Here is a 27,207-nt window from a genome sequence, read left to right as displayed (position 1 = left end):
TGATCAGTATCTTCATTCCACCTACCCACCTTGCTTCCGCAAACTCTTAATACCCTTGCCCAACAGAAGTCTATCAACATCGTCGAACCTTCAATTCTCACTCAGTCCAGACTGTTGTGAAAATAATTTCAAATTTCCACTCCCTTTTGGGTGACGTGCCCCCTGAACAACAGCGTTCTAATTTTAAGGTCATGCCCGCCTTTTCCTGGAAACTAGAGAAAATAGTTTCTCACTTCCACTGAACTCTTTTTAATCATTTAAAACACCTCAATTAGATTATATAAAATGCAAATACGACTGACTGCTCAATGTGCACGAACGGAATTGCTGACAAAATCAATAACAATAACAATAATAATAATCGCTTGTCACAAGTCGGCTTCAATGAAGTTACTGTGAAAAGCCCCTAGTCGCCACATTCCGGCACCTGTTCGGGGGGGCCGGTACGGGAATGCAGAGTACATGAAGATACACTACTGGCCAACATCCTCGGAGAGGTCACCACCGATCAGAAACTTAACCACCACACAAGGTAAAAGTGGTGGAACACTTCCCAGTTAGCTTGGTTGAACATAGCTTGCAACAACGCTCAATGGCTCAACATCATCCAGGTCAAAGCAGCCAGCTTGGTCAGCCCATCATCTGCTACCGTAAACATTCATTCCTTCCGTCAGCAGTGCACAGCAGAGTGCGTAGTCTGCAAGATGCACGTAGTGCACAGCAGAGTGCGTAGTCTGCAAGATGCACGGCAGCAACTTGCCAAGGCCCCTCGACGTTTAAATATATCACCGCTTAGGAGTAAAAACCACGAACTCCCACTCTCACAGCACCGAGCATTCTTTTGACGGACAGATGGGGCTACAGTGACAATGTAAAAAATACTGGTCCCTTTAAGGATGGACCAGGGCAAGGTTCAGCGCAAGTTGAGAGCAGGTAATGCTCATTGAAGCCTGCGCTTAAGAGATGAGTTACTTCTGGACAGCGAGAGGATCCAGAGGGGAAGCGTGGAAACTGGTGTTTGTACTGAACTATAGCAACACAATAGTATCGATATATTACAGAATGTTTTCTGCTGCCTCAGTAAATGAAATGAAAAAATGAAATGAAAATCGCTTGACACGAGTAGGCTTCAATGAAGTTACTGTGAAAAGCCCCTAGTTGCCACATTCCGGCGCCTGTCCAGGGAGGCTGGTATGGGAATCGAATCGTGCTGCTGGCCTGCCTGGGTCTGCTTTAAAAGCCAGAGATTTAGCCCAGTGAGCTAAACCAGCCCCTATGATGGATATCCACCTATTAAACAGCAGTTGAAGGCGGCAGCTCACCACCACCTTCTCAAGGGCAATAAATACTGGCCTAGCCAGCAGCGCCAACATCACATTAAGCGATTCAGTGCCAAAATATACATTTCTGCTAAGTGTGGACACTGCATTAGGTTCATGAACTTCTGCCATTTGTTTATCACAACCAAGGAAAAAAAAATCTTAAAAACCCAGAGTCAGAGAGGAAACCAAAATGCCAGCGTGTCATGGTGACTTGCTGTCATGGTATGGCAGCATACTTCTGCACAACTTTCACTGGTTAATAGTTCCCATAAGACCGACAATATCACACCAACCACATTAATATCTCACCAACTATCTGGGAATCCTCAGTTGTCCCTTGGTGTTCAAAGATGTGCAAGTTAGGTGGGGATACGGGGAAAGCGGGCTTGGGTAGGGTGTTCTTTCAGAGGGTCAGTGTAGACTCGATGGGTCGAATGTCCTCCTTCTGCACTGTAGGCATTCTATGTCTGATACAAAGCCATTGACCTGAGATAGTAAGGACACTGCGACTCACACTTGAACCCATCTCAAATCAAGCAAGGGGTTACAAATGGACTGTACTTAACACTTTGTTCAACTCACATGATTTGCTGATGATTCAGAAAACAGACAAAGAGAAAAAAAATAGCTGCTCAACACTCTACTCAATGAGCATACAGTTCAGCAGGAAGGTAAGGCACTGAGTAAATCACCTCTGGACCAGCTGGCGAGATATTTAAAATCAGCAGTCACAAGCATTTCTGTGACATATCAGGAATAGCAAAATGTGTAAAATGCTGTATTGCGATATATTCACCAGCAGCCTCTCATATCAGGTACTGAGCAATCTTGAGACCAGAATTGCCCTCTCCATTGATTTTAGAGTCCAATTTATTTTAGATTAATCATGACCAACGTCGATAAACCACCTTTCCCATAACATCCCAAGCTGCTTCACAAAAGTGCCCTCAAACTAAACGTGACAAACTCCATGTCGGCCAGCATGCGTTAGAACATAGAACATACAGTGCAGAAAGAGGCCATTCGGCCCATCGACTCTGCACCGACCCACTTAAGTCATCACTTCCACCCTATCCCCGTAACCCAATAACCCCTCCTAACCTTTTTGGTCACTAAGGGCAATTTATCATGGCCAACCCACCTAACCTGCACATTTTGGACTGTGTGAGGAAACCGGAGGAAACTCACGCAGACACGGGGAGAACGTGCAGACACCGCACAGACAGTGACCCAAGCCGGGAATCGAACCTGGGACCCTGGCGCTGTGAAGCCACAGTACTATCCACTTGTGCAACCGTGCTACATTGCGAAGCCATGAGTCAGCTGATAGCTTTCTTGTTTCAGAGTCAGAACATTCGGTCCCACCCAAGGCCTCGAGCACAATAAGCAAGACGGACACTCCCAGTGCTGTATTGAGGGATTGTTGTACCATTGTACCACCAGCGATGCAGGCTTCTGCATGAGATATTAAACTGAGGCCCCGACTATCCTCTCAGTGGCCGTAGAAGATTCTGTGGCAGTATTTCCAATAAGAGCAGGGGTGCTCTTAACTGGTGTCCTGGCCAATATTTATCCCTCAATCAACATCACAAAAATAATTATTATCTGGTCGTTATCATAGGTTTGCGAGTGGCTGCTGTACACATAGTGACTGCCTCATTTCCTAAAATACATCTGCCACTACTTAATTGGTTGTAAAGTGCTTTGGATGTGAGGCCACCTAAAATGGCATTCGGCAAAGGACACTGCGAAAAGTGGCCAAGTTCAGGGACAGACTGCAGCTCCAAATAAACAAAAGGCTGCAGCGCAGACTTTGCAAATAACACAGGAAAAAGGCCATCGTGAGGCCATTCCAGGACAATGGGCTTACATGCAAATTACCACAACGTAACAGGCTCAGTGCCGTCTGTTTCCTTATTTGGAAAGGCCTATGTGCCTCGGATACCAACGGACATGGCCGGTAAGCACACACCCCACCATCAAGGTGGCGGGTCTTGATTGCACTTATCGATCAGGGTGATCGAGCCCTGAGAAAAATACAGCACAGAACAGGCCGTTCGGCCCACGAATCCCTAGGGATAAAAGATGCTGCGCGACCCTTCACTCGCTCTCTCGGCAGCAACCAACAACGGTAACCGAAGAAGACCATCATCCACACTACCGATAGAAGGACCAGAGCCAAGGACAACTAGCAACTGACCATGAGGACTGCGGATCCCAGATAAAGGCCATGTCTGCCCGGTACTTGTCAGTCAATTGAAAGTTAAGTTAAAGTCTTGTATGTACTAGCTTTGTAGTTTAACTTGTGTGTGCGTGTGTGAGATTGAATAACCTTAACATTATGTGAACATGACTTCCGGTTGCGGTGATGGGGAGCCAAGCCGCACGTTCGGTGATTCCCGCTTTTTTCGGTCTTTTGGGCTCTTTTAAGGACCCGTAGAGGCGATGGCTTGACTTTTCCCGGTGGGGGAACACATCTACTGCGTTTATCTGCCGGTGGATGGACTGGACCAGGAGCAGGGCGGTCAAAAAATCGGCTTTGAAGGGCAGCACGGTGGCCTAGTGGTTAGCACAGCTGCCTCATGGCGCTGAGGTCCCAGGTTCGATCCCGGCTCTGGGTCACTGTCCGTGTGGAGTTTGCACATTCTCCCCGTGTCTGCGTGGGTTTCGCCCCCACAACCCAAAAATGTGCAGAGTAGGTGGATTGGCCACACTAAATTGCCCCTTAATTGGAAAAAATAATTGGGTAATCTAAATTTAAAAAAAAAAAAAAAAATGGGCTTTGGAGCAAAGAAAGGTGTGAGGCAGGAAGAATAGGATGGCGGCAGGCAGGGAACCGGCAGCGTGGCAGCAGTGGGTGCAGGAGCAGCAGGAGCTGCTTCAGAGAGCTGAAAGCTGAGCTGCTGGAACCACTTAAGACCTCACTGGATAAGCTCATGGCGACTTAGACGCCTCAGGGTGCAGAGATCCGCGAGTTACAGCACGAGGCCTCGGAGAACGAGGATGAAATTCTAGGCCTGGCAGTGAAGGTGGAATCGCACGAGGCACTCCACAAAAAATGGCAAGCGAGGATGGAGGAAATGGAGAACCACTCGCGGTGGAAGAACTTGCGGATCCTGGGCCTCACAGAGGGGCTGGAGGGATCGGACCTGGGGGCCTATGTGGCCTTGATGCTGAACTCGCTAATTGGTGCGGGGTCCTTCCAAGGGCCCTTGGAGCTGGAGGGGGCCCATCGAGTGCTGCTGAGAAAGCTCAGGCCGAACGAGCCACCAAGGGTAGTGCTGGTCCGTTTTCACCGCTTCATCGACCGTGAGTGTGCGCTGAGATGGGCTAAAAAGGAGGGGCAGCAGGTGGGAGAAAGCAGAGATCCGGATTTATCAGGACTGGAGCACGGAGGTGGCGAAGAGGAGGGCTGGTTTTAACCGGTCGAAGGCAGTGCTGCACAAGAAAGGGGTGAAGTTCGGCCTGCTCCAGCTGGCACACCTCTGGGTCACTTATAAAGACCGCCAGCTCTATTTTGACTCCACGGAAGATGCCTGGGCGTTCGTCCAGGCAGAGAAGCTGGACTCGAACTGAGGACTGAGGGGGGGTTGGGGACTGATGTATATTGTCCGGAGGCTCTGTTCTCCCTGGTATTTCTTTGTTGGTCCTTTTTTTGTTTTTTCTCTTTTTGGGCCTTTTCAACTATTTAATTTGGTGCCTTTTTCACTGGTGGAGGGTTGGGGAGCTGTATTGCAGGCCCATTGGGTCGCGCGCCCTTTTCTTTCCTGCGTTTTAGGTCGGGGGGCGGGGTTTCAGATGGAAGCGCGGGCTTTTTCCCCCGCGCTGGATGCGGAGTGGGAGGGGCCTGCACCAGGCGGGGGTGTGGCGGTTGTGTCACACCGGGGGGGGGGGGGGGGGGGGGGGTCGTTGGGGTGGCGGGAGCAGCAGGAGTTGGCTGACTTACGGAAGCACGCAGCTAGAGGGGGCCCTAGCTTTGTGTGTGTGTGTGTGTGTGTGTGTGTGTGTGTGTGTGGCCGAGGGAGAGTTATGGCTGACCGACGCAGAGGGAGGAGGAATAGCCCCCCGATTCGGCTGGTCACATGGAATGTAAGGGGGCTGAATGGGCCGGTGAAGCGGGCCAGGGTGATGGCGCACTTGAAGGGGCTAGGGGCGGACGTGGCTATGCTCCAGGAAACGCATCTTAGGGTGGCGGATCAGGTTAGGCTGAGAAGAGGGTGGGTTGGACAAGTGTTCCATTCGGGGTTAGATGCGAGGAACCAGGGGGTGGCGATTTCCGTGGGAAAGAGCTTGTCGTTTGTGGCGTCGAGTGTGGCGGCGGATAGCTGTGGCAGATACGTAATGGTGAGTGGTAGACTCCAAGGAGAGCGGGTGGTGCTGGTCAATGTGTACACCCCAAATTGGGATGATGCAGGCTTCATGCGGCGCATGCTGAGCCGGATTCCAGACCTTGAGACGGGGGGCTTGATATTGGGAGGAGATTTTAATACAGTGCTGGACCCGGCCCTGGATCATTTGATGTCCAGGACCAGTAAGAGGCCGGCGGCAGCCACAGTGTTGAGGGGGTTTATGGACCAGATGGGAGGGGTGGACCCTTGGAGGTTTATGAGGCCGGGAGGTAGGGAGGAGTTCTCGTTTTTCTCCCACGTACATAAGGCTTACTCCTGGATCTACTTTTTTGTCTTCAGCAGGGCGCTGATTCCGAGAGTGGTATGGGAGTACTCGGCGATTGCCATATCAGACCACGCTCCGCATTGGGTGGACCTGGAGCTGGGGGAGGGGAAGGATCAATGCCCGCTGTGGAGGTTAGAGGTGGGGCTGCTGTCGGATGAGGAGGTATGTGGGCGGGTCCGCAGGTGTATAGAGGGGTATTTGGAAACTAATGACAATGCGGAGGTGCAGGTGGGGATGGTCTGGGAGGCATTGAAGGCGGTGGTTAGAGGGGAGCTGATTTCTATTAGGGCACACAGGGAGAGGGGGGAGAAAAATGAGAGGGAGAGGTTGGTGGAAGAAATGGTAAGGGTGGACAGAAGGTATGCGGAGGTCCCGGAAGAAAGGCTTTTGAGGAAGCGTCATAGTCTCCAAGCGGAGTTTGACATATTGACCGCCCGGAAAGCGGAGGTGCAGTGGCGGAGAGCGCAGGGGGCGGTATATGGGTACGGGGAGAAGGAAAGTCGGATGGTGGCCCACCAGCTCCGGAAGCGAGGCGGCGGCGAGGGAGATGGGGGGGTTAGAGATGTAGGAGGGAGTCTGGTGCAGAGTGCAAGGGGCATTAACGGAGTGTTCAGGACCTTTTATGAGGAGTTGTACCGGTCAGTGCCCCCTGGGGAGGAGGGTGGGATGGACCGCTTCTTGGACAAGCTGGAGTTCCCGAGAGTGGGGGAGGAGTGGGCAGAGGGTCTGGGGGCCCCAATCGAGTTGGAGGAGCTGATCAAGGCGATGGGGAGTATGCAGTCGGGGAAGGCACCGGGGCCTGACGGGTTCCCGTTGGAATTTTACAAGACCTTTTCAGACCCGTTGGGCCCACTGTTAGTGCGGACCCTGAATGAGGCAAGGGAGGAGGGGGGCCTTGCCCTCGGCAATGTCCAGAGAATTAATTTCTTTGATCTTGAAGCGGGATAAGGACCCCCTCCAGTGTGGATCTTACAGGCCAATCTCGCTGCTCAATGTGGACGAAGCTGCTGGCCAAGATACTGGCCAGGAGGGTGGAGGATGTGGTCCCACAGGTCATTCACGAGGACCAAACAGGTTTTGCGAAGGGGAGGCAGCTGAATGTCAATGTGCGGCGGCTTCGTAACGTCATAATGATGTCGGCGGTGGACGGGGAGGCGGAGATAGTGGCATCGATGGATGCGGAGAAAGCTTTTGACAGGGTGGAGTGGAGCTACCTGTGGGAGGTGTTGAGGAGATTTGGGTTTGGTGAGCGTTTTATTAGGTGGGTGAGGCTGTTGTATAGTGCTCCGGTGGCGAGCGTGGTGACGAATGGGAGGAGGTCGGAGTACTTTTGGTTGTCCCGGGGGACGAGGCAGGGGTGCCCCTTGTCTCCCCTGCTCTTCGCGTTGGCGATCGAACCCCTGGCCATGGCACTGAGGGAATCGAGGAACTGGAGGGGGGGCACCGGCTGTCGCTGTACGCGGACGATTTACTGCTGCACATTGCAGATCCGGTGGCGGGGGATGCCAGAGGTGATGAGGATCCCAGGGGAGTTCGGAGACTTCTCTGGCTATAAGCTCAATGTGGGGAAGAGTGAGCTGTTTGTGGTGCATATGGGCGACCAGGAGAAAGAGATAGGGGCGCTCAGGCTGAAAAGGGCAGCGAGGAGCTTCAGATACCTGGGAGTCGAGGGGCCCTGCATAGGTTAAACTTCACGAGGCTGGTGGAGCAGATGGAGGAGGAGTTCAGGAGGTGGGATGTATTGCCACTCTCCCTAGCGGGCAGGGTCCAGTCGGTTAAGATGACGGGGCTATGGGTGTTTGTTCTTATGGTTCTATGTTTATTACTCTTTCTTGTTGTTAATTTATTGTTTTTGTATTGGGGGGGGGGGGGGGGGAAGAGGAGTTATTGTTTTTCTCTTTTCGTTGTTGGGATAAAATTTGTTGTTGGAAAATTTGAAAATTATTTTAAAAAAATTTTTTAAAAAACATTATGTGAACATAAATAAATATTATAATATTGTATGAAAAAACATGTAGTCATATGTCCACCGTATACGGGTTAAGACACACCATGGTTCAGGCACAACAGATGTCATACAGTTGAGAAAGGTGCTAAATAAATACAAGTCTTTCTTCCTTTTGCAGACTCCCTCATCCTCCTCACACCCTTTCACATTTCTGTTCCATCTTTTTCCTGGTGCTACCTCTGCCTTGACAACCAAGGTCGTTAGAGGCCACAACGAGTCGGGAGAAGCTGCAGCAATGGTGGGCTTTATATCTGGCCCGTGGCCAGTAGGGATGTTTGTGATTCCTTGGGCCAGAGTCCATGGCTACCGCTACCTCCGCTTTTATGAGCCTGGAGACAATCGCGAGCGGTATCTTCCCTCCTCCTACTGATCCAGCACGGGGCCACAGATAAGTCAGTCCTTGAGAAGGAAACATTTACAGAACCATGCTAAATAAACAGGGAGTGGGACTAATTGGATAGCTCTTTCAAAGATTGGCACAAGCCAAAATGGCCTCCTTATGCGCTGTAGAGTTCTAACTAGCTGGCATTTCAGCTGTGAAACTGGTTCCAAACACACAATTTATCAGTGGCAACGTTACTCCAACTCCAAGGGGGAGTATCGAGCCTTCTTCCAGCAGACATTAAGTTAGACAACTTAAGTAATTTCAAATCATACCTATCATCTAAAATGGTGATAATTTCTCCAGCTTTAAAAGTAAGCTCATTGTCTTCAACAGCCTCAAAGTCGTACAGGGCACGAACCATGCGGAGTTCAGTTCTGTTTGAAGGATTTTCTGTTGTCGGGTAGAGAGACTTGGTCTCAGTGTGTTGTTGTTTCTGCTCCTGCAATGAAAGCTCAATAGCTGGAAGAGTAAACAGAAAAAGTTTAGATTTTGTAACATATGACCCTCCACTTTATTACACGATTGTATTTTTTCCCTTTAAAATAGCTGACACTTAAATCTATACCCAATTAATTATAGCTTCCTTTCCCTAAAGAGATTTTCAGTAACGTCAACACACATTATATTAAAAATCCTGCATCTTGCACTCATTTCAAATTCATGGTGGGAAGGGATATACCGCGCACACTTTTCCCCATAATAATAAAGTGCCTATTTTCACATTTCTTATAGGGAATTGTCTGTGTAAACATGTCACAGTGTAATTAAATCCTCCCACAAGTGGAGGCGCTGTAATACATAGAACATACAGTGCAGGAGGGCATTCGGCCCATCGAGTCAGCAGCGACCCAGTTTAAACCCTCACTTTCACCCTATCCCCAGAACCCAATGACCCATCCTAACCCTTTTGGAAACTTAAGGGCAATTCAGAATGTCCAATCCACCTAACCTGCACGTCTTTGGACTGTGGGAGGAAACCGGAGCACCCGGAGGAAACCCACACAGACACAGGGAGAACGTGCAGACTCTGCAAAGACAGTGACCCAGCGGGTAATCGAACCTGGGACCCTGGCTCTGTGAAACCACAGTGCTAACCACTGTGCTACCGTGCTGTCCCTTGACTGTGGTGGTGAACTATCGCATGCAAAGTTTAACCAGACAAGTTTCCACTATAAATGAGAACGCATATATTTTATGGTAACATACAGGGCACGACTTTAAAATGCTGACTGAATCACATCTGTGCATTTTGGTCCAATTAGCCATTGAAACATACTTCCTCAAGAGGATAACGACTTTGCTGAATTTAAAAGCATATTTTATGATGCCCTGCAGCTCTTGTGGTACGTAGAAAGGGGCGGGCTTGCCATGGGACAGGCCTGCCAGTGAGAATTTTGCCTTTGTCATGGAACACGAATCATTATTGCAAACTGAAGCGCAACCAACAGAGCAACATATCCCCAGACCCGAATGCTATCTCATACTGCAAAGCACTCCCTATAACCAGCTGGCAAGAAACACAGAGCTCTCAGCAAAGCACTTTATGCTTGCCCGCCAGGCCGAAGAATGCCCGTTTATCTTCAAAAGGATTTATGGGGCCATGTCCACAATTCACGAAAACGCAGCGGTCAGGTAGAAATGAAAATCTAAAAGTCCAATGGAACTTTGATGGAAATATAAACGAGGAGGAAGTAGCTCTGAAATCAGTAGAAGCTAGTTCAATTAATAATTTTAAATCTCTGATGGATAGCTCGTTGCTAGCCAAGGATGTTCATATATAATTTACAGTGCAGAAGGAGGCCATTCGGCCCATCGAGTCTGCACCAGCTCTTGGAAAGAGCACCCTACTCAAGCCCACACTTCCACCCTATCCCCATAACCCCACCCAACACCAAGGGCAATTTTGGACATCAAGGGCAATTTCACACGGCCAATCTACCTAACCTGCACATCTTTGGAGGAAACCGGAGCACCCGGAGGGAACCCACGCACACACGGGGGGGAACATACAGACTCCCCACAGACACGGACCCAAGCCGGGAATCGAACCTGGGACCCTGGAGCTGTGAAGCAACAGTGCTAACCACTATGCTACTGTGCTGCTAGTGTTCAAGCAGCAGATGATGTGTGCTCCAGACAATGTCTGCATGCTCAGTTCTAGTAAGTATTTTCTAAACCTTTGCAATGAAGGAGACATGACAGGAAACAGCATAGGGGGCATCTGGATACCAACCAGAGACCTCTTGATCTGCAGTCAAATGCTCTACCACTGAGCTATACACCCATATTAAGGGATATGGAGTTAGGATACAGCTCTGCCATGATGGCCCCAACGATGGGACAGGCCCTAGGGGCTGAATGGCCTACTTTTGTTCCTATGAGGCGCTGAGGTGGTAAGTCATTCCCATCCACTTTTCCGTATTGCATAGTTAAGTGTTCAATTGGCATTAGATCTCAGTAAAGACCATGGCACTCCTTACATGACACTATTAAGCAGTTCTTCTGGTGTCTCCTTTTCTCCTACATTAGAATTTAAAAGGAAGCCGCATGCATTGTTACCGGCCGATATGTTGTAATTGTGACATGAAGCGAACAGTGCACAAATGTGGTAGCAAGGGAGTGGATAATGGTATTAGGACTTTCCCCAGTTTGGCCACGCAGCATCAGTACTCTCAGATTGGGTATCATGTGGTTAGATGCAGAGTAAAGAGTCTTGCAAGAAATATCACATTGTTGGGTCAAAGTGATATTTTTCACACCAGCTGTCATGTGTTTGTCCAGCTGTCCTGGAGTGTAATTGTGTGTGGAATCTATGCCAGCTTCGAACCCAAGCGCTCAACAGCAGAAAAAAAAAGAGTTCCAGCGCGGAGCCAGAGGTCGGTTCTTTTTCAATCCCTTGCTGATTTTCATGCTGTACTCCTAAAGAATGCGGATTCCTGTTCAGGATACTGTCCTACAAGTGCCAGGTGCATTCCAGCTCCAAACACAAGTGGCTATTATTTATGTACAAACTTTACAAAGCAAATTTCAGCAGTTTATTCAAACTTGGGAGGAAATCTGATGCACATTACCATGTCTTTTCCCTGGAATGCAATCAGGAGCATGGAACCAAACCAAGGTGTGAGAACAAGCGCGCGATGCCCACTGCAGCAATCGCCCCCCCCCCCCCCCCCCCTCAGGCTTGTGACCCACTAACCAGACAGGTGAGGGTGGATCAAAACAGGTCCTTCCCGATTTGCATAGCATAGGTACCTGCTGGATAAGGTCACAGCCACGATGGGGAGAGAAGCACCACAATGGTAAACCTTTCAACGGTTCATCTCTCTTCCCCCTCCGCCTGCCACCATGCCATCAGTCCTATTTTTTCCCCCCTGAAATCCGCTTCAAAATTCTGACAAATTAACAAAAATATAACACCCACAAGTTTAAAAAAAACCCCAAAACATTTGCATTGGGAACGGATTCCTTACCTTTAGCTAGATCTACATCTTCAGTATTTCTACTAATTGCCGTCGTGCCATTTTTAGTTGGATTTGAAGTGCTCTGGCTCTGTTAAAGAAAAAGAACATGTGTGTGATCTGCAAAATACATTCTCTGTTCCAATCCCAACATGGTGCAGTTTGGCTGCAAAGCTCCTTTCTCCCTCTGCAGTATAAAATGTTCAGATGTGCTTTTAGCTGTACCATGGATAGGATGGTTTCTGTTGCATTGCAAAAAAAATGTGGAACACCCACTGTTTGTTGTATCGAGTCCATATCAGAGCCAGAGTATAACTGTCCCTTCACTCCATCCCCAAATCTCATAATTGATCACTCCAACAACAGCCTGACCAACACCAGCCAGGACAAAGCAGTCCATTTGACTGGCACTCGATCCACCACTTTAAACTCCATCCTCCACTGACAGTGGCAGCACTGTGTACCATCTACAGGATGCACTGCCATAACCAAGCCTCCTTCAACAGCAGTTTTCAAACCTACTACATGACTGACTCATTTGACACCACCTGCAAGTTGCCTCCAGGTCTCAACGTCCTGACTTGGAATTATATCGTTGATCCTTCACCATCACTGGATCAAAATCCTGGACTGCAGCAGTTCAAGAAGGCAGCTCACCACCAACTTCTCAAGGGCAACTGGGGATGGGCAATAAATGCTGGCCTAGTCAATACTCATCCCCAGGCTCAACAAAAAAACAAGAATTTGTCTAGATCTGGAATTCCAAGGCAGCACGGTGGCACATTGGTTAACACTGCTGCCTCTCGGCGCTGAGGACCCATGTTCAATCGCGGCCCCGGGTCACTATCAAGTCGAGTTTGTACGTTCTCCCTGTGTTTGCGTGGGTCTCACCCCCACAACCAAAAAAAGATGCGCAGGATAGGTGCATTGGCCATGCTAAATTGCCCCTTATTGGAAAAAAAAAAGGAATCCGGTATTCCAAATAAAAACAAAAATCTGGAATCCCCACCCCAAATCTCTCCACCTGTAAATATGGGTGATTATGATCTGCAGATAGATTGGACAAATCAAATTAGCCACAATACCGTAGAGGAGGAAATTCCTGGAATGTATACAGGATGGTTTTCTGGACCAATATGTTGAGGAAACAAGTAGAGAACAGGCCATCCTAGAGTGGGAATTGTGAAATGAAAATGGAATCATTGGCAATCGCGAATCCGCTTGGGGATGAGTGACTATGACATGATGGAGCTGGAAAGTGAAGTAGTTGATTCTGATACTAGGGTCCTGAATCTTAATAAAGGAAACTACAATGATAGGAGGCCTGAGTTGGCTATGATTGATTGGGGAACATTACTTAAAAGGGATGACAGTGGATAGGCGATGGCAAACATTCAAGGAGGGACAGAATGGGGGAATTGCAACAATTGTTTATTCCTGTCTGGCACAAAAGTAAAACTGGAAAGGTGGGCAATCCGTGGCCTGCAAGGGAAATCAAAGATAATATTTGATCCAAGGCAGAAGCATACAAGTTGGCCAAGAGAAACAACAGGTCTGAGGATTGGGAGCAGTTTAGAATTCAGTAAAGGAGGACCAAAGGATTGATTAAGAATGGGAAAATAGAGTATGAGAGTAAGCTTGCAGGGAACATAAAAACTGACTGCAAAGGTTCAATACCTATGGGAAGACTGGCAAAGACAAATGTCCCTTACAGTCAGAAACAAAGAAATTTATAATGGGGGAACAAAAAATGGCTGAGCAACATGGGGCTGGTTTAACACACTGGGCTAAATCGCTGGCTTATAAAGCAGACCCAGGCAGGCCAGCAACACGGTTCAATGCCCATACCAGCCTCCCCGAACAGGCGCCGGAATGTGGCGACTAGGGGCTTTTCACAGTAACTTCATTGAAGCCTACTCGTGACAATAAGCGATTTTCATTTCATTTCAAATACATACTTTGATTCTGTCTTCACAAATGTGGACACAAATAAGATAGCAGAAATGTAGGGGAAAGCAGGATTAGTGGGTAGGGAGGAACTGAAGGAAATCGGTATTAGTAGAGAAATTATATTGCAGAAATTGAAGGCTGATAAATCCCCAGGGCCTGATAATCTACAACCCAGAGTTCTTAAGGAAGTGATGTTAGAGACCTATAAAATTCTAACAGAACAGACGGGGTAGATGTAAGAATGATGTTCCCAATGGTGGGGTGTCCAGAACCAGAGGTCACAGCCCGTGGATATGGGGTAGACCATTTAGGGCAGAGATACGGAGAAATTTCTTCACCCAGAGAGTGGTGAGCCTGTGGTATTCATTACCACAGGAAGTAGATGAGGCCAAAACATTGTACGTTTTCAAGAAGCAGTTAGATATAGCATTTGGGGTTAAGGGGAACCAGCAATTGAGTTGGATCATAATGAATGGTGCAGAAGGCTCGAATGGCTTCCTCCTGCTCCTATTTTTTATGTTTCTATCTCTCTCCTCTTTTTTAGACAGTTCTCAAAACATAATAGGGACCATCATCTGGCCTTGTGGCTTATTATCAATCTCCCGGGGAGCACCTGGGGATGTTTTGCTCCATTGAAGCATGCTGTTGGTATTAAACATCACCTGGAAGGGAGATTGGGTGAGAGATTGCAGTAAGCGCACACTTACGCCCCTTTCTAACACTTGGGGTGCGAGGGACAATCTCAACACATTTATCTCTATTCAAAGTTGTTGCAGTGCAGTGCCTTCCAAATCCACAACTCCACCACCCAGAATGACAGTCAGCTGCTGCATGAAACACCAAAGTTCTCCTCAGAGTTACACACCATCCTAATTTGGCACATACCCCTGTCCCCTCAGTGTTGCCGGGTTAAAATCTTGGACCTCCCCATCTAACAGCACTCTGAGAATACCTTCAGCAAATGGTCTCCAGCGGGTCAAAAGAGGCCGGAGTCAGCAACAAATGCCGGGCTTTCTAGCCACACCGATATCCCGCGAATGAACATTTTAAAAAAGAAAGGTACCTGAGAGCTAGTCGAAGGAAATGTGACACCATCTTCTTTAAGTGCTTTGATGGTAGCAGCAACAAGACTGAGCTGAGGATCCTTTTGAAACACCTCCACCCATTCGACCATTAATGCCTTCAGCTTCTCGCATACCTTCGGATGAGTCTGGGTACAAATAGCAAGATTCAACTCATCATACTGATCAGTTAATTTTTATTTTTAAACAAAGCACAAACTGTATAATCAACTTTCAAATTTGGCCAGTGACTTAACGAGCACGTGTTGAGTTTGGTGCAGCAATGATCTCCAGAGTAGGAGATCACATGCTCAGACCTCAGCCTATTGCATCTTCTGGAAATAAAGGTCAAATGGGCAGCACGGTGGCACAGTGGTTAGCACAGCTGCCTCGCAACGCCAGGGACCCGGGTTCAACCCCGGCCTTGGGTGACTGTGTTGAGGTTGCACGTCCTCCCAGTGTCTGAATGGGTTTCCTCCCACAGTCTAAAGATGTCGAGGCTAGATGAGGTTACGGCAATAGGGCGGGGAAGTGGTCCTAGGTAGGGTGCTCTTTTGTAGGGTTGGTGCAGACTTGATGGGCCAAATGGCCTCCTTCGGCACAGTACTGCAGTGATTCTAAATGTAGTGCCAAGGGCTAGCCTGGCCTCAGCTAAGTTTACAACTCCGAACCATTCTCCAATGCCCCTTTCTGGGAAAAGCTTCTGGGTGACGAGGTGGGTGTGTACGTCGCAGGTAAGAACACAATCAGAGTTGACTGCAATACGACTTCGAGTTATGAACAAATGGTACACATAAGGTGGCTCCTGCTTAGTGTTATGGGCCAGGGTTTAGAGAACCCCAAAGTGTATCATGGAGTTCACCTGACCCACAACTTTAATAGATTGTGGTATGGGGAGCACACGGCCCACTCTACAGGTGTGGTACAGCAGAAATGGAAAAGTTTTTTTTTTTTTATAAAGCAAAACAATGTTTATTCTATGAACTCAAGTGAACCTTTTAAAAACATACAGTGCACATCTTAGCAACCATCAATTCAAGTACAACCCCCAAAGAATACAACACTAAGTAATCCTTAATAACCACCGGTGGACGTTGGAGACGGCGTTGCTCACCGACAACGGGGTTTGTGAGAGAATACCTTCCAAAGTCGAGTTTAATAAGAATGAGGAGATCTCGGCCTCCACGTTCTGGGAAGCACTAAAGGCGGTCATCATTCAAGTGAAGTTCATAAAGATAAGTCTGGGAGGGTGGAGAGGTTAGTGGAGTTCATCCCGGAGGTGGCCCTCAAAGCTCTGCTGCCCCAATGGCAGAGCTGTTGGCGGAGAGGAAGACGCTTCAGATAGAGTTTTAGTTGGGGTGTCAATGGAGGAAGGTGGTGAGCCAGCTTCGTCATGCGAGAGGGACGTTTTACGAATACGGGGAGACGGCCAGCCATTTATTGGCTTATCCCAGGCTGTATAAGGCTCTGGTCAGACCCCAGTGTGCCTGCCAGAAAACCTGAAAGATTTAAGCAAGATCTCGCCTGCCGCTGTTTGAATGAGGGTGGAGGGAGGGAATTATTATGACGAATGTTTAATTGTTTGGGTGCGGGTCTTGGGCAGAACGGTGCAAGTGGCCCAGGAAATTTCAGCCTGCTCAAAATCTAGTATTGCTAACTCGTGCCGTGATTCCATTGAAGGTCTGGCAAGCGATGCAGGCACACCATTACTGTGGCTCAGTTTTCAGGAAGATCCAGGCCACTGAAATGGTGACATTTTCAGGATCTTTTTGCTTAACTGAGGATAACACCTTGATGCACCAAGCATGGAATGGAAATAAATAGCGCCAACACTTGCGTTACAAACTTGTCTGAGTCAATCGTTCAGAAATGATAGAAAAGTCAGATTTACTGTACCTTATTGTATAGACTTAATAAATTCCCAGTTTCATTCGTGAAGTCACGAGAACATATTTCTAGGTGGAAAATCTTCCCACAGTTTGATACACAGGCACCTAGTAACTGTAAAATGAGATAGCAGAACAAAGTGTTAATTTTTACTTTGTCCAGTTGGAGCTTAACAGTGGGCCGTTCAGCCAGCACCACATCAAAAGAGCATTAGAAACACAAACAAAAATCAAAAAGCATCAACTAATTGGGCCTCTGAATAAGTCTTCAATTTTCTGTCTTTAAAAAAGCGTGGCGTTAATCTTTTTTGGTGGGGGAAAAGAGATGTTTCTGATAATGCTGGTGTCATATCAAGAACAATAGTTACTTCTTAATTATGGAGACGGCAAGCTCAAACGGAGGTGGCTGGAGGACACCCATTAACTTAGGCAGGTTTTCAGTAACTAAGCTAGCATTGCACCAATTACAAGCTCAGCAATTCCCATTGCGCCAAAGGTCCTCGCGTGCCAGGTCGCGGAGGAAATCTTGTTGGGGCAATCCTCCCCCAAAGTCAGACGTGTGCAGAAGTTAATTATTAACCCCCTCTATCAGCCCCATGTCATGAGAGGACAAGCTACGGTCACAAGAAAGATCGTGGTCACTGTGGCCGAGTGCCACAAAACAAATCAGATTTCCCCACTCAGTCATGCACTTTAATACGAGTCAGAAGAGAAAGTTTCAACTTAAAACTCTAGTTGAGGGAAGAAATGAGTGGGTTGGTGCTGAAGTGGTTGCACTCACCGTTAACGCCTTCATTGCCACGTGAGGATTTTTGTGATTTACTCTCTTCATAATGGCCTTCAGACAATCTTTTGGCCTGAAGTTGGGGCAACAGAAAAAAAAAATTACATGCATTAATATAAAAATTCTGGAACACAAATGATGCATTAAATAGAACAAAAGTTACAATCGACATTCTAGCTGTTTCACTTTTTTTGCGGATACAAAACAGTCACAAGATGCTTTGTGCTTTCGAGCTCCCAAGAGGCAGATTCCAGTCCGATGTTCTCAGGCCAAATGATCATTAAACCGAGTGACTTTTAAACTCTTTGGCTGCTTAAATTCAGAGTAAAATTTTCTTAAGTATGCCTGTCTGACCCAAAGTGAACGACAGCCTCGATGACAGGAATGCGAAGCAATTGCCCATCGCCGTCTGAAGTGGGCTTCGATCAATGGGCCTCAAGTGAGGCACACAGCCTCAATCTAGGTGCAAGTGAGTGCACTTCAGTAGAACTGTGCTACATTCCTCTTGCCCTTATTAAATAATGCATTCTCGGACTCGCCCTCAGCAATGGTACGTGAAGGCTACAGATAAGGCATACAAGTTCTGATGGAGGGTTTTACCCAAAATATCAGGCTAGTCTTTTGAGGTTCTCAGATGTTGTGTCATTCTAGAACGTGGTTTATATTCCAAATTCTCATTCGAGTTCTCTCAGGTTTCTAATTTTGCTGAATAAACTGGTGAAAGGAGAGCAATTAGAGCATCGGGACAGTTGCCAGCACTGACAGTACACTGTGAGATCATTGCAATGATTAACATGGGCTATGGAGCCTTCATGTTGAATGATCAAACAGTGATGCTCAAGAGGCAACCCAACTATGAAAAACACATCAGTAATGGTTCTGTTTGGGCTCACAACAATTCCACGTGTCATGGCAAGGAAATGTCACACATTATTTAGATTAATCGTTTTCACAGACAAGTGGCGTGTATTTATGGTTGTCTTCTCATGCCTTATCCACGTGGGAATTGTCTGCATGCGCAATTCATCCACAGGCAACTGCACGAAGGCTCAATGGATAGCGATCAGGAGGGTGAACAATGATCAATTTCCCTCCTCCTCAAAATTGGGGCACCAAAGCAAATTGCAGTAGTTCCAATGCCTTGTTGGCTTTAAGGAGGCAACACTGTACAGGCCAGAGATCAAACCCAGCTTAATTCCTCTTCTGTGCAGCTCAATTACTCACTCACTAAATCATTCAGCCATGGAGCCAAATTGTCAAGGAGACATCCTTCAAATAAATTATTTTAAAAGGGTGAGGAAAGTGGAAGGGGAAGAGAAACCAAGGTAAAATATATTTTCCATCCATACCCATTTGGTGTAGTCCCAATGTGATCACAGATATCCATGATGAGTGTCCAGTCTTCGCTGGTGTTGTGCTCATTCGTGGCTTTTTCTGAAGAAAAGAGATATACATATCTATAGGTATGTGAAGAGAAAAAGATTGGTGAAGACTAATGTAGGTCCCTTACAGTTAGAAATGGGAATTTTTTAAAATATCAATGTAGAGTACCCAATTCGTTTTTTCTAATTAAGGGGCAATTTCGCGTGGCCAAACCACCTAACCTGCACATCTTTGGGTTGTGGGGGTGAAACCCACCCAAACACGGGGAGAATGTGCAAACTCCACACGGACAATGAGCCAGATCCGGGATCGAACCTTGGTGCTGTGAGGCAGCAGTGTTAACCACTGTGCCACCTTGCTGCCCTACAGGGGAATTTATAATGGGGAACAAAGAAATGGTTGATCAACTAAATATGTACTTTGGTTCTGTCTTCACAAAGGAGCACACAAATAACATATCATAAATGTTGGGAAACACAGGGTTCAGTGAGAGGGAGGAGCTGAAGGAAATCAGTATTAGTAGGTGTTGGGGAAACTGATGAGATCAAAGGCCGATAAATCCCAAGGCCTGATAATCTATATTCCAGAGTATTTAAGGAAGTGACCCTAGAAATAGTGGATGCATTACTGGTCATTTCCCAAGATACTGCAGACTCTGGAATAGTTCCTGCAGATTGGTTGGCAGCTAATCTAACCCCACTAATTGCAAAGGAAGGTGGAGAGAAAACATGGAATTATAGACCAGTCAGCCGGACATCAGTAGCAGGGGAAATGCTGATAGTCCATCATAAAAGATTTAATAGCGGAGTACTTGGAAAACAGTGGCAGGTTCAGACAATCAGCAAGGATTTATGAATGGGAAATCATACTGGTCAAATGAAAATGAAAATCGCTTATTGTCACAAGTAGACTTCAATGAAGTTACTGCGAAAAGCCCCTAGTCACCACATTCCGGCGCCTGTTCGGGGAGGCTGTTACGGGAATCGAACCGTGCTGCTGGCCTGCTTTCAAAGCCAGCGAGTTAGCCCAGTGTGCTAAACAGCCCCTAAATCTATTGGAACTCTTCAAGGATGTAACTAGTAGAGTTGATGAGGGTAAACCAATGGACGTGTTTTATTTGGACTTTCGGCAAAGTCCCTCATAAGAGATTAGCGTGAAAATTACAGTGCATGGGATTAGGGGTAATTTATTGGAATGGACAGAAAACTGGATGGCAGACAGGAAACAAAGAGTAGGAATAAACGGGTCTTTTTCTGAATGGCAGGCAGTGACTAGTGGGATATCACAGGTAACACTGCGAGGACCCCAGTTATTCACAATGAATATTAACGATTTAGATAAGGAAACTATATCTCCAAATTTGCAGATGACACCAAGCTGGGTGGGAGGGTGAGCTGGGAGGAGGATGCAGAGATGCTTCAGGTGTGATTTGGACAGGCTGAGTGAGTGTGCGAATGCATGGCAGGTGCAATATAATGCGGATAAATGGGAGGTTATCCACTTTGGCTGCAGGTTTGAGAGAGGGGAAATGTGCAACAAAATCTGGGAGTCGCTGAAAGTAAGCATGCAGATGCAGCAGGCGGTGAAGAAGGCAAATTGTATGTTGGACTTCAAAGTGAGGGGATTTGAGCACAGGAGCAGAGATGCCTTGCTGCAGTTATACAGGACCTTGGTGAGCCCACATCTGGAATATTGTGTGCAGTTGTGGTCTCCTTATCTGAGGATGTTCTTGTGATGAAGGTGTGCAGCGAAGGTTTACCAGATGGATTCTTGGGATGGAAAACAGACATGCGAGGATTAAATTTGCTGGTGGTTAGAAGAATGGCATTCTAACAGGACTAGACAGGGGAGGAAGGATGTTCCCGAAGGTGGGGGAGTCCAGATCCAGGGATATGGGGTAGACCATTTAGGACCAAGATGAGGAAAGATTTCTTCACCCAGAGAGTGGGTGAGCCTGTGGAAATTGCTACAACAAATAGTAGAGGCCAAAATGTACGTTTTCAAGGACTTAGATTTAGAACTTGGGGCTAAAAGGATCAAAGGATATGGGGGATGTTGGAGAAAGGGGGAACAGGTTACTGAGTTGGATTATCAAAGATGATCATTTGAATGGTGGAGCAGGATCAAAGGGCCAAATGACCTCCTCCTGTTCCCATTTTCCATGTTAGTAACAGTTCAGCATTTAGCAGTTAACACTTCTGTTTGGTGGAATGGGAGTATTTGCATCACTGGTGGAGAATGCAAAGTTGATTGCACCAGGCACCCCTGGTCGGGCGGGGGGGGGGGGGGGGGGGGGGACAGTAGCACAGTGGGTAGCACTGTTACTTCACAGCTCCAGGGTTCAATTTCCATCTTGGGTCACTGTCTGTGCGTAGTCTGCACGTTCTCCCCGTGTCTGCATGGGTTTCCTCCGGGTGCTCCAGTTTCCTCCCACAAGTCCCGGAAGACATTCTGGGTGACTTGGACATTCTGAATTCTCCCTCTGTGTACTCAGACAGGCAATGGAATGTGGCCACGAGGGGCTTTTCACAGTAACTTCCTTGCAGCGTCAATGTAAGCCTACTTGTGACAATAAAGATTATTAAAAATGTGGGATGAATAGAGCAGGAGACTTTTATCTTCACCACCCATATATTCTCCATGACACTCGTAGGATATTTCTCACGTAGACCATACCCATGGCGACTGTTTGAGTTGGCCAATTCACCGTTAGAACAATACTGTGCTGTTAGCTTTCACCCTCAAGAAAACATCCCCTTGCCTGATGGCACTCATTCATGTATTGAGGCTCCCTGCTGGCAGCACTTTTGTGCCTTGCCCAAGTGAGGTTTTCACACCACGAAGGCAGAACATCGGGACAAAGGTCAAGGACATTGAATAACAGATCAGTGGCAAGAATCCCAAGCCCCCCTGTGCCAGCATGCGGGCCAGATAGCTCAGCATTGGCCAGAAGTCATTGGGAGCAGCAAAGGCATTTGAAGTCACTGGGCTTTCTAACGGGAAAGAACCACGTGTTAAAATGTGTATGCAACACCTCAAAGAAAGACAACAAGCTCACAAGACAAGAATATTCCCAGCTGTCCAATTTGTAAACTTAGCTGTAAATGCTAATCAACAACAAAAAGCTGAACAGTGTGGCAAAACATAGGAGCAAAGCAAACAACGGCAAACTTTGCATCAGACACGGAACAGAGAGGCTGGGAGAATGTATTAGAGGAGGCTTCACCACAGCGATGGGTAACCGAGGCTAGTGAGTGGGCCGCAGGAGTGGCCCTCCTTCAACCGAGTGGGCCGCAAGATGGAAATCAAGCCTTTCACTATGACCCTTGAATAAGATTGAATACATTTAACAGAATATTTCATAACTAGCTATAATAATTTATTAATAGAACGGCCATCAACTTTGGTGGTAAAAACAAAATAAATAGTTATGCTGGATTTGCTCTTGCTTTATGTGTGTATCACTGCAGTCAAATCAGTAGGAAAAAAACATAGAAACCAGTGGAATGCGGCAACCCAGTGTGTGGGCTACACTCAGAACCTAAATTAGCCACCGGGTGCTCACCACTGCTTTAGAATATGAAGAAGAAATGCAACAAGGATGAAGTGAAATGTGGAAACACACACTTGTGGAGTGGAGCGGCAGCACAACGGACGAGAGCTGAAGAGTGAGGGAGTGAAGTTCTAGAATAAGACAGCACGGGAGACCCAATAGGGCTGCACGGTAGCACAGTAGTTAGCACAGTTGCTCACAGCTCCAGGGTCCCAGGTTCGATTCCCGGCTTGGGTCACACTGTCAGCGTGGAGTCTGCATGTTCTCCCCGTGTCCGCGTGGGTTTCTTCTGGGTGGAGGTGTGGGGATAGCGTGCTCTTTCCAACGGCCGGTGCGGACCTGATGGGCCGAATGGCTTCCTTCTGCACTGTAAAAAATTCTAGGAGACTGCCATTTGGCCCAACGAGTCTTCACTGGATCTTTCGAAAAAGCAATCCAGTTAGTTCTGCTCTCCCCCCCCCCCCCCCCCACTCCGCCATCCCTGCAATTTTCCCTCCTTCAAATGATATTCCAATTCCGTTCTAAGGCTACCGATTCAATCTGTTTCCACCACCTATTGGGTACAGAAGTTGATTTCAATGCCTCACCACTCATTACACGAAAATCTTCTCAAGTCACAGCTGGTTCTTTTGTCATTTACCCTCAATCTGTGTTCTCTGGTTATTGGCCTTTCAATCACTGGAAAGTTTATTTTTAAATTGAGTTGATCGAAATGCTTTATAAATTTTGAACACTACTATCAAATATCCAGTCAGCTTGCATAACTGCAATTCCACATTCTTGGAACAATTACGTGAAGAACTGATGGAGGGAAGAATAGGATATGGAGAGATTTACAAATGAGAACAAGGAGTTTTAAATCAATGGTGCACAAAAGGAGGAAGTGAGGGGGCACCAGTTAAACAGGAAGGTTGCAAAATGCAACCTCTCACCACCGCGCCCCCCCCCCCCCCTCGCCATTCCCTAAGCCATCTCAAACAAGATACTGCTTCAGTGAGGGCTAGTTAAAACTTCTCTAGATTAAAAATATTCAGGCATCCATTTTTCCCAAATGGAATTTTTTCCTGAATTGTGCTGTGAAGCCTTCATCTTGGCCTGTAAGTTACAGTGAAACAGCAATGGCAGCATGGTAGCACTGTTGCTTCACAGGTTCGATTCCCGCTTGGGTCACTGTCTGTGCGGAGTCTGCACGTTCTCCCTGTATCTGCGTGGGCGTCCTCCGGGTGCTCCGGTTTCCTCCCACAAGTCCCGACAGACGTGCTTGTTAGGTGAACTGGACATTCTGAATTCTCCCTCTGTGTACCCGAACAGGCGCCGGAATGTGGCGACTAGGGGCTTTTCACAGTAACTTCATTGCAGTTGTGCAAGCCTACTTGTGACAATAATAAAGATTATTATTATTAGAATGAGCATTAATTCAAACAGAGTCCCCACATAACCACCGAGTATCATAATGATTCACCCCTGGTTTCATGCAGGCTTTAATCCAGAGTGAGAGAGGCAGAAACCCGAGGGAAAAGAGCAGCAATTCTGCTAAAATATTTTTGTGCTACCTTGCCGGGTCCCCAAGTGCACGACACAGCTGCGATGATCACCTGACCTATTTCCCAGCCTGGAAGGTGTGACACTGTGGGCAGGGTAGCCAGATCTCAGCCCCAGCCCAAAGACCAGCTTTCTGCCTTCACTTAGGGACCCTCACAAATTGACATGACGGAGGCGGACGATTCTGCATATAGAGAATTATGCACTCTGCACTGCTGCATTTACTCATGCTCTGATCAACACAGCACATTAACACACACGTTTCTAACGCAGCTAAGAGAACTAGGATTGTGAAAAGATTAGAGAAATACAACAATTAGACTACACAGGAAAAACTGAACAAGATTATTTTAAAAAGGATAAAAGAGGGACCCACCATCACAGTTCCCAAAGTCAGATCGGCCTTCCTGAAAGTGAACCCACGGAAGGCGATGGGCCCGGACGGGATCCCTGGTTGTGCACTCGGAGCCTGCGCATACCAGCTGGCAGAGGTATTCACAGACATCTTTAACCTATCCCTACTCCACTCCGAGGTCCCCACCTGCTTCAAGAAGACCACCATCATACCGGTATCAAAGAAGAACCAGGCAACATGCCTCAATGACTACCACCCGGTGGCCCTGACGTCAGTTGTAATGAAGTGCTTCGAGAGGCTGATCATGAAGAGCATCACCTCCATACTCCCAGAACGCCTTGACCCACTTCAATTCGCATACCATCGCAACCGGTCCACATCAGACGCCATTTCCCTGGCCCTACACGCATCCCGAGAGCATCTCGAAAACAGACTCCTATTTATTGACTACAGCTCCGCGTTCAACACCATAATCCCAGCCAAGCTCATATCAAAGTTCCAAAACCTAGGACTTGGCTCTCCACTCTGCAACTGGATCCTTGACTTTCTGACCAACAGACCACAATCAGTAAGAATGAACACCAACTCCTCCTCCACAATAGTCCTCAATACCTGTGCCCCGCAAGGCTGCGGACTTAGCCCCCTACTCTACTCCCTGTACACACGACTGCGTGGCAAAACTTGGTTCCAACTCCATCTACAAGTTTGCTGACGATACGACCATAGTGGGCCGGATCTCGAATAACGACGAGTCAGAATACAGGAGGGAGATAGAGAACCTAGTGGAGTGGTGTAACGACAACAATCTCTCCCTCAATGCCAGCAAAACTAAAGAGCTGGTCATCGACTTCAGGAAGCAAAGTACTGTACACACCCCTGTCAGCATCAACGGGGCCGAGGTGGAGATGGTTAGCAGTTTCAAATTCCATGGGGTGCACATCACCAAAAATCTTTCCTGGTCCACTCACGTCGACGCTATCACCAAGAAAGCACAACAGCGCCTATACTTCCTCAGGAAACTAAGGAAATTCGGCATGTCCACATTAACCCGTACCAACTTTTACAGATGCACTATAGGAAGCATCCTATCGGGCTGCATCACAGCCTGGTATGGGAACTGCTCGGCCCAGGACCGCAAGGAACTTCAGCGAGTCGTGAATACCGCCCAGTCCATCACACGAACCTGCCTCCCATCCATGGACTCCATCTACACCTCCCGCTGCCGGGGGAAAGTGGGCAGCATAATCAAGGATCCCTCCCACCCGGCTTACTCACTTTTCCAACTTCTTCCATGGGGCAGGAGATACAGAAGTCTGAGAACACGCACGAACAGACTCAAAAACAGCTTCTTCCCCACTGTCACCAGACTCCTAAATGACCCTCTTATTGACTGACCTCATTAACACTACACCCTGTATGCTTCATCCGATGCCAATGCTTATGTAGTTACATTGTATATCTGGTGTTGCCCTATTATGTATTCTCATGTATTTTCTTTAATTCCCTTTTCTTCCATGTACTGAATGATCTGTTGAGCTGCTCGCAGAAAAATACTTTCACTGTACCTCGGTACACGTGACAATAAACAAATCCAAAAGATGGAGGATGGAGGGAGGGAAGTGAAAGAAAGAGTGAGAGAAAACCAGTAAAATATTTCTCGAAGTGTTTACACTACTGTAATATAGGATTTGCACACTTCTCATGAACCATTGACCAGAAATTGAACTGGACTAGTCATTTAAATACTGTGGCTACAAGAACAGGTCAGAGGGGAGGAACTCGCCTCCTGATCCCCCAAAGCCTGTCCACCACCGACAAGGCATAAGTCGGGAGTGTAATGGAACACTCTCCAGATGAGTCGCAGCTCCAACAACACTCAAGAAGCTTGACACCATCCAGGACAAAGCAGCCCACTTGATTGGCACCCCTTCCACAAACATTTGCTCCCTCCACCACCAACGCACAGTAGCAGCAGTGTATATCATCTATAACAGTGTTTTTCAAACGTTTTTTATCTGGGCCTCATTTTTACCAACCTGCCATCCTTAATGACCCACGCCGCCCAAACTTCACGACCCATCATTTTTGCTTACATTTAATGTGACAGGTGAGCCTGCTTGGTCCTCACAACCTCACTTATTTTGTCATTCAATGTTAAATTATAAGCTGAAGTCTTCAGCAGAAATGTAAGTTCTCACTGCATTTGTTGAAAAAAAAATCTAGAGGTTTGTCCTCAAACGCATCATGCCTTTGAAGTTTTGAGGGTTTCAATCTTTCATTTGCCAGTACTTCCCTGCATGGAACACACATGAGCTTTGCATCACCATTGGCACAATTAATAAACCCATATTTAAAGAAATCCTTATGCTGCTTTCTTCCTGATTTCAGCTTCTTTATGGGTTGTTCACCAGAGGCCCTGGAGCTCACACCAGCACTGCTGGCAGCTGCAAATTGGAGGAATATCTCTCCCAGAGCACGTGACATCGGCGTGACCTGCTCTTTGCCACCCCTTCTGGAAAGAAGATTCCATCGATTTTTAAAAAGATCTGTTCCTGGGTCAGCGGGCTGATGTCAGCAGCAGTGCATGCGTGGGACAGCCAGCATTTTTAACAGCCGGCCTTTGGGCACTTTTTCCTGCAATCGGGAACACCTAAACCAATGGCCCCGCGACTCAGAGTTTGAAAATGACTGATCGACCAGATGCACTGCAGGAAATCACCAAGTCTCCTTCGGCAACATCTTCCAAACCATGACCAGGACCGTCGGGAAGGACAAGGGGCAGCAGATGCCTGGGAACCCCACCACCTGGAGGTTCCTCTTCAAGTCACTCACACCCTGACTTGGAA

The 27,207-nt window shown here is 47.4% G+C and overlaps 1 protein-coding gene across 2 annotated transcripts in view; it reads right to left on the bottom strand.

Moving 5' to 3' along the window:
- Positions 1-27,207, bottom strand: part of stam2 (signal transducing adaptor molecule (SH3 domain and ITAM motif) 2) — an 82,447-nt gene that overhangs the window by 30,195 nt on the left and 25,045 nt on the right. Inside the window, exons 2-7 of one of the 2 annotated variants that reach the window (XM_038790093.1) lie at positions 18,878-18,962; positions 17,526-17,601; positions 16,755-16,859; positions 14,861-15,007; positions 11,860-11,938; positions 8,662-8,848 (exon numbers count right to left, since the gene is read on the bottom strand). In XM_038790093.1, the coding sequence (XP_038646021.1) occupies positions 8,662-8,848; positions 11,860-11,938; positions 14,861-15,007; positions 16,755-16,859; positions 17,526-17,601; positions 18,878-18,962 (679 nt within the window). The remainder of the gene's footprint in view (positions 1-8,661; positions 8,849-11,859; positions 11,939-14,860; positions 15,008-16,754; positions 16,860-17,525; positions 17,602-18,877; positions 18,963-27,207) is intronic. The other variant, XM_038790094.1, reaches the window with a different exon arrangement.

This window comes from Scyliorhinus canicula, chromosome 2, assembly GCF_902713615.1.
Source record: "Scyliorhinus canicula chromosome 2, sScyCan1.1, whole genome shotgun sequence".
NCBI lineage: Eukaryota > Metazoa > Chordata > Chondrichthyes > Carcharhiniformes > Scyliorhinidae > Scyliorhinus > Scyliorhinus canicula.
This window is presented reverse-complemented; position numbering and strand designations above follow the sequence as displayed.